This window comes from Carassius gibelio, chromosome A24 (assembly GCF_023724105.1).
Source record: "Carassius gibelio isolate Cgi1373 ecotype wild population from Czech Republic chromosome A24, carGib1.2-hapl.c, whole genome shotgun sequence".
Lineage (NCBI taxonomy): Eukaryota > Metazoa > Chordata > Actinopteri > Cypriniformes > Cyprinidae > Carassius > Carassius gibelio.
Window position 1 is genome coordinate 9538321 of NC_068394.1, and position 6795 is coordinate 9545115.

The 6795-nt window shown below is 33.8% G+C and overlaps 1 protein-coding gene across 2 annotated transcripts; it reads right to left on the reverse strand.

The window, feature by feature from the left end:
• Nucleotides 1-371: 371 nt before the first annotated feature.
• On the reverse strand, nt 372-6558 carry LOC127945809 (vesicle-trafficking protein SEC22c). Of its 2 annotated transcripts, none has more exons than XM_052541876.1 (7): nt 6363-6558; nt 5730-5941; nt 4736-4917; nt 4443-4622; nt 4229-4347; nt 3185-3250; nt 372-3051 (listed from the first exon to the last, which is right to left on the reverse strand). In XM_052541876.1, the coding sequence occupies exons 2-7, from the start codon at nt 5909-5911 to the stop codon at nt 2851-2853; spliced, it is 930 nt and encodes a 309-aa protein (XP_052397836.1). In that variant the 5' UTR covers nt 5912-5941; nt 6363-6558; the 3' UTR covers nt 372-2850. The 2 variants fall into 2 exon arrangements, with proteins under 2 accessions (XP_052397836.1, XP_052397837.1); XM_052541877.1 differs by having other exon boundaries at nt 4754-4917; nt 6363-6557.
• Nucleotides 6559-6795: the final 237 nt, after the last annotated feature.

Genomic DNA, 6795 nt, shown 5'->3' on the forward strand with positions numbered 1-6795 from the left:
CAAGAAAACTACAGTACAGAAATCTGAAAGGCTTGAATTTAAAAGCTTTGAGCCATTTAGAACACGCGTTGAATCATTCGTTATTTTGCACGGACAGAGCTTTAGTTACAAGCTGTGAAGCACAAACTAATGTTTTCATGAGATATTCTAACAAGTTGTTTCAGCTTCATTCACAAAGAGTAATAAACTTTACTGTCAACATGACTTTGAAACCTCTCAGGATATTTATCAAAAATCATTTTTGAGTTGTTTTATTCTATTCTACGTTGTCTTATTCTATTCTGTCTAAAATATAAATGTATACACAGCTTTAAACTATGAAAATGTATAAGAAAATCTTTTGGCCCAACAGTCAAATAAAACAAACACAGTTTTTATGTTCAGCTGTTGTTTTATTAAATGTCTGAATCTGTTTTAGCAACAAACAAGTTGCAAAAAGGGAATAATATTGAAGCTCGTTTCCACCACGGGATAGATTGATCAAATAAAAAATATTTGAGTTTACTGACCTTTTCTTAGAATTCTGTTTTTTTTCATATTTTGTCATATTTCCCAAAATTGCTAACTCAGAACTGCGAAAAAAAAGTTAATTGTGACATAGAAAGTTAATTTTCCATGACAGAAAAAAAACTCCATATTCTCACAATCCTGTTAATTTTATTTAAATTCTGGTTGCATTCAGGCGCATTTAACCTTTTTCTTTTCTTTTTTTTTTGATGGCGGAATCTTCCACAGAATAATTCTCACATAACGGCTCACTATTTAAAAGACTTTTACTTGGCTGCTGGAGGTTCATGTTGGTTGAAGTTAAAAGAGCAGTTTCCAGGTAACGAAACCAATTCAAACGTCCATTTGAAAAAAGAAAAAAGTGAGTGTGTCCATTGAGAAAATCTGGCATTTAAAAAATAAAAAAGGTTTTAAATGCATGCATCATCAAATGTTGGTTGATGCACAACAATATTGGTCTCAAGCTTTCATTATTACTAAACATAAAAGTGCATAAGTAATAACCTCCAGCATCAATTACAGTTCACTGACACAGGCTTTAAAAACCAATGGGTCACAAATCCATGAGATACAATCGATCTAAATACAGATTCTCTCAGTTGTGTGACTAAACACTCAATCTGATCTACTACATGAAAAATTATTTTTTATAAAAATACACATCTCACAGATTCAACAAACACAGTACTCCATGTATTATATGAGGAGTGAGTAAATATGTATCAGTTTTAATGGCTCAGGGCCCCACTGTGACCCCAGCAACCCTCTTTAAAACTGTATAAGAAACCATGATTACAGATCAGAACATGTTGTTTTAATTTTGTATTATGCTATACTGTGAAGAAAACCAAAAAATCAGTCGATAGAAACAGAGCCCTTACATTATCATTACAATTAGAATGAGATTTATTACACATCTTTCACATTTTTAAATGATAATACACAGATTCTCACTCCTCTGTTTAGCTATCTGTAATCGTAAGGCATTGCCATGAACAAACCGTAGCTTTACCACAGAACTAAATGTTATCCAGGCCAGAACCTTTAGATGCAAGCTGCTGCTACAACACAGCAAAATCACATTTTTGCCCCAACTCTGCACGAACCATTTAGAAGCACAGCTTGCTTATAAAAATTTTTCAGATTAAATTAAATGCATTATTCCATGCTAATTGCTTGAAGTGCACAACATTTGCAATAAACAGAAATGCAGTGTACAATCTTCCTATTCTGTGTCAGTATAACATGATGCATACTTATTATTTTAAACATATTTAATGGATGGAAGATTAATGTAAACCAACTGAACTTAATTTTACTCAAACTTATTGAATTATAATACTTGTCTGCTGCAAAACAAACAAACAGACAAAAAAAGTTTGTCTATTTGTCAAAATGTCTATTTCATGAAGAATACTAGTGCAAATAAATGACATATTAATACGTAAACGAGGCTCTGTAACTCATCATTCTTAAATCGTTGTTTAGAAATGACCTTTTTTTGGTTAAGAAAACAGATGTGGACTTCCAACAATTCTTAAGCACCTCTACATCTTGCTGACTTGATGAATGAATGCTGTATTATGATAATTTGTTGAAATAATATCTGATTTATAGTCTTCGGGATGAATATCATAGAAAGGTAGGCTAGACAAAATTATCTTGTTTGAGGTAAAAAATGGCATAAGACTAGCTGAACAACCTGAATGTGCTTTGTATACAATTAACAGTACTAATATAATACAAAAAAATTAAGGTATTGTGGAGTAACCCATTACTAATTGACACGGTGCAAAATAAAAACACAAAATCATGTTCCAAAGGACTTGAAATAGTTATTGACTAAATATCCTTCATAACCTAAAATGCCTGAAATTGAAACAAAACCCGAAATCACCCGAGGTCACCATCTTGCCTTATTTTAGTTATTTATATGCAATATACGTGCATCTATAGCTTTATAACAATTAAATGGATAACAAAAAAATCCTTCATACATAAAAGCAAACAAAGATTAACAGCTCACATGAGCTTAAACAATAAGTATTCTTATTTTGCAGCAAATAAATAAAATTAAATTAACTTTCATAACCAACAAAACAATTACTCCATGTCTGCTCATCAATTTCACTATTTTACATTTACATGTCATTAAAAACTTGATTTCTGATATGCATCAATGGAATTGAAGACCCCTGTAGAAAAGCCATGTGAAACAAAATCAACATTTGATCATAACATTAGATCGAAACCAAAGCGACCAGCCACCAGATCACATGTAAAGTCCCGTCCATTCTTTTGGTCTCTCACTCTACTGCTATCCACGGCCAGCTGAAATCCTTCTCAGACCCCACAGTCCATGTTCCTGTCCAGCGGTTTGCGGTGGACGGTGAGCAGCGTGGAGAGGCAGGCCACGGACATGTGGAAGCCCAGCTGCCAGATGTTCCTCAGGCCAAAGAGAAAAGCATTGCATAAGATGATGAGAGTCAGGAGAGTAAAGGACTTCAGCTTCTTCTGGCAGGTATGGAACAAGTACAGATGACACTGTGTGGGAAGGAGATAAAGAGTGGAGTTAGATGGCTTAAATGGACATGATTTGCATTTGATGGTGTTAGAAATGGAAACACTAAATATCACAATTGCATCAACTTGCATGCAGAGTAGTAATAGAATTTACCTGGCAAACACAGCAAAGAAATGCCAAAAGAAATGCCACCACATTCCACAAACCATCATAATCATCCTGTAAAAAAGAATTGTATCATAAATAAGACATTTAATCAATTAATTAATTATAATAAAATTTATTACACCACATTCCACAAACTATCATAATCATTCTGTAAAATACTTGTAATTATCATTAAAAAAATTACTTAATTATAATAAACTTAATTATCTCTATATACATATCTGTCTCAGGAGTTATTATTGGGATTTTGCACCAGTATTTTTTTATTATTGATATACTATTATAATATAATAATATTATTTTTATTTTACATTTTGGTTTTCATTTAATTTTAGTTGAATCTTCAGCAAGTTAGTTATTTGCTTTTATCACATGTATAATGTTTTATATTTTAAATGTTTAAATATGTCTGTTTAGCTTTCATTTATTTTTATTTTAGTACTTCAACTTCAGATTACTTTATTTCAGTTAGTTCAATTAGTAATAATTTAATCTATTTTTCACTTAAAGAAAGTGACTTCAGTTAGCAAAAACAACAAAGTTTTGCAGGTGAAGAAATGGAACATTTTGTGGTGATTCTGAAGCCCTTCAAGATATGAATGTCCTCAATCACAAAATCTTTTCAGTCATGCAGACACATGCAGATGGTGATAAATTAATAAAATAAGTGATCATTAAAAAACTAAATATTTGCATATCCAGAAAAATACATACACACACATGTAAGTATATTTCGGTCAATATTTGATATTTAATCATGCATGCCATCATTTTGCATTTAGTTAACCTTTGTCATCTAACGCTCACTTAAGCTGATCTTTAAAATCAGTTATATTTTAAGGACTGTTTAACGTAATCTTTGGGAAAAAAAGAAAATAAATTCATAATGTACATTACTATGTAATGTTGTGATACATGTAGCTAAATTCACTTGCAGAATTTAACAAGTTGATTTTAGTTTTTATTTACTTTTTGGTCTCTATTTAAGATAGTTCTGCCCCAAATGAACATCTTGAACCACAGTGTTACCTGGAAGGTGTATTCAATAAGATGGAAACCACGTATAAGGTTGAGGGCAGCACACATGATGTTAAGAACCAGTGAGAGGATCCCTGGTGCGGAAACTGGTTCCAATCTCTGACTTTGACCTTTTAAATAAAAAAAGATAAATAATCAGTCAAAATATACGTCCAGCATAAGACACACCCCTTACGGATTCACCTCACTCATCACTACAGCTAACCTGATGCAGCTGTTTGTTCTACATGCCCATTGGCTGCTCCATTGGTGAGTGTCATGTGCTCTATGGTGAGAACCTGAGGGGGGCTGGTTCTGAGGTCTTCCTGTACCTCAGCCAGGGTGACCTCCAGAGATGGACCCCCTTTCTGATTATAATGCTGCTGAAGTTTTTGAATGGCACTATCTGAAATGAAACCATCAGACAAACTCATGATTAGCTTATGCCTCATCTTAATTTGCATATTTAAAGGCAGCATCAATGAAATCCATAACTCATCTAATGCCTAATCCAATCACTTTTATTTGTCATCCTACCAAACTCCAGAAAGGGGTATGGCCTGCTTGCCAGGGCCACGGCAGAGTCGTCAAAGCATGCTGTGAATTCCCAGCGCAAGTCTTCCAAGAAGCAGAAGGCCGTGGCAGCAGGGAGACCGCATGCACATACGGTCATGTAGGACACACCCTCAGATGAGAGGAAGCTACAACACAGAGACCAATTAGCTAACAAGTCATTTCACAGAGCGGCCACTAATTTCCTTGGCTTATTTAAGACTCTGGAATGCAGGTAAACAGGATTCTTATCATTCCTGTATCGGACATGGGAACACTTGATCCACTTATATCCCCCTTTATTTTCATGCATCTCATGATTTCAAAAGTTTTGAACTAAGAGTGGATGACGGTTCCATTTTTATTAAATCACTTACCCCATGTCGTTCCGAACCCATAAAAGTTTTGATTGTCTTTGGAACACAATTTAAGATATTTTGGATGAAATCCGGGAGGCTTGTGACTGTTCCATAGACTGCCAAGTAAATTACACTGTCAAGGTCCAGAAAAGTATGAAAAGCATCATCAGAATAGTCAATCTACCATCAGTGATTCAACTTAAAGTTATGAAGTGAAGATAATAGTTTTTGTACACAAGAAAACAAAAATAGCGACACTGATTTGGAGAGACACAGAGGGAAGGAACTGTTGAATGAAGTCGTTATTTTGTTTTCTACGTGTACAAACAGTATTCTCGTCGCTTCATAACATTACGGTTGAACCACTGATGGCAGATGAAGTATTCTGCTGATGCTTTTCATACTTTTCTAGACTTTTCAGATCTATAGATCCCACCTTATCAAGTGCCACATGACTTTCATTTAAAATGGCTACAAATATTTTTTGTTTATTAAATATGTTTACTTGTTGCAGAAGAAACAACTGCCCGTTTTTGCAGTTTCAAGGCCAGGAAAAAAATATTTATGGACTATGACATTATTTTCCACAATAGTGCACTCACTGAATGTTGAGCTCATGGCCCTTGAATGTCCCTCTCTCTGGTAATGAACTTAGGGATTTTGAGATCACTTTCAGCTGTTGCTTTCTCTCCTGAAGTTCCTTATTATGCAGGAAATCAGTGGAGGCGGAGAGAGGGAGTCCATCCCTGACCCGGACAACGAAGGCAAACAGGATCAGTGACATCCTCCTCGTGGCTCTCTAGGAGAACACATCCTGAACAAAAAGCAAAGGGAAGATCTGCTCTATTAAATACATTTAAAAATGGGCAAATTGTTTATGTCTAAAAAAAAATATAGATTTATGCAATCTAAAGACCGACATTACTACCTTCCATTTTTACAATATATGCATATTACAAATATATACAACATATTACAATGCTGTTTTCATTGAAAATCTATTTGATTAGCAAATCAAATGTTGACGATGACAAACTATTTACAAAAACTAAGTTACATTCATTTTAAAGAGTTTTATAAGAGGAAAAGTACCACTTGTTTGGTACTGATCACATTTGCAAAGATTGGCTATAATGTATCATTAAATGTGGACTGGATTTTATTTGCCTGTTATTTCAGTAGTTCAAATAAAGTCATTCTGCTAGCAGGTGCAGATGCGCTTTATCATCCCTTACCTTACAACAGCTCAATACATTTACGGTGAGCGTGTGAAACAGTGAATTTGAAATGCGCAGGAATATAACAACTAACGTTATGTTTCAAAAGTCTCTCAAAATAATTATTGCAGAGTTATTTATGACTTAATGATATTAAGACGCAATCAGAGGCTTTTTGTTTGCCTCTTTTATTTGGGAATTATGGGAAACAAGAGCGACAAGGGTTACTTCAAAATAAAAGATCCTTGAAGATCAGTTTCAAAATGTCAAATGCCGATTTATTCTTATTTGTTCCGTTTACAGACAGTATATAAATACAAATGAATAATACTTATTAAATCATTTCAAAGATCATTTTTTTATGTTTAATAAAATATAGCATGGATAGTATTTATTTATGTAAATAATTTTCGTTATTCTTGGGGCAGAAAGAACAACCATTATTGTAATG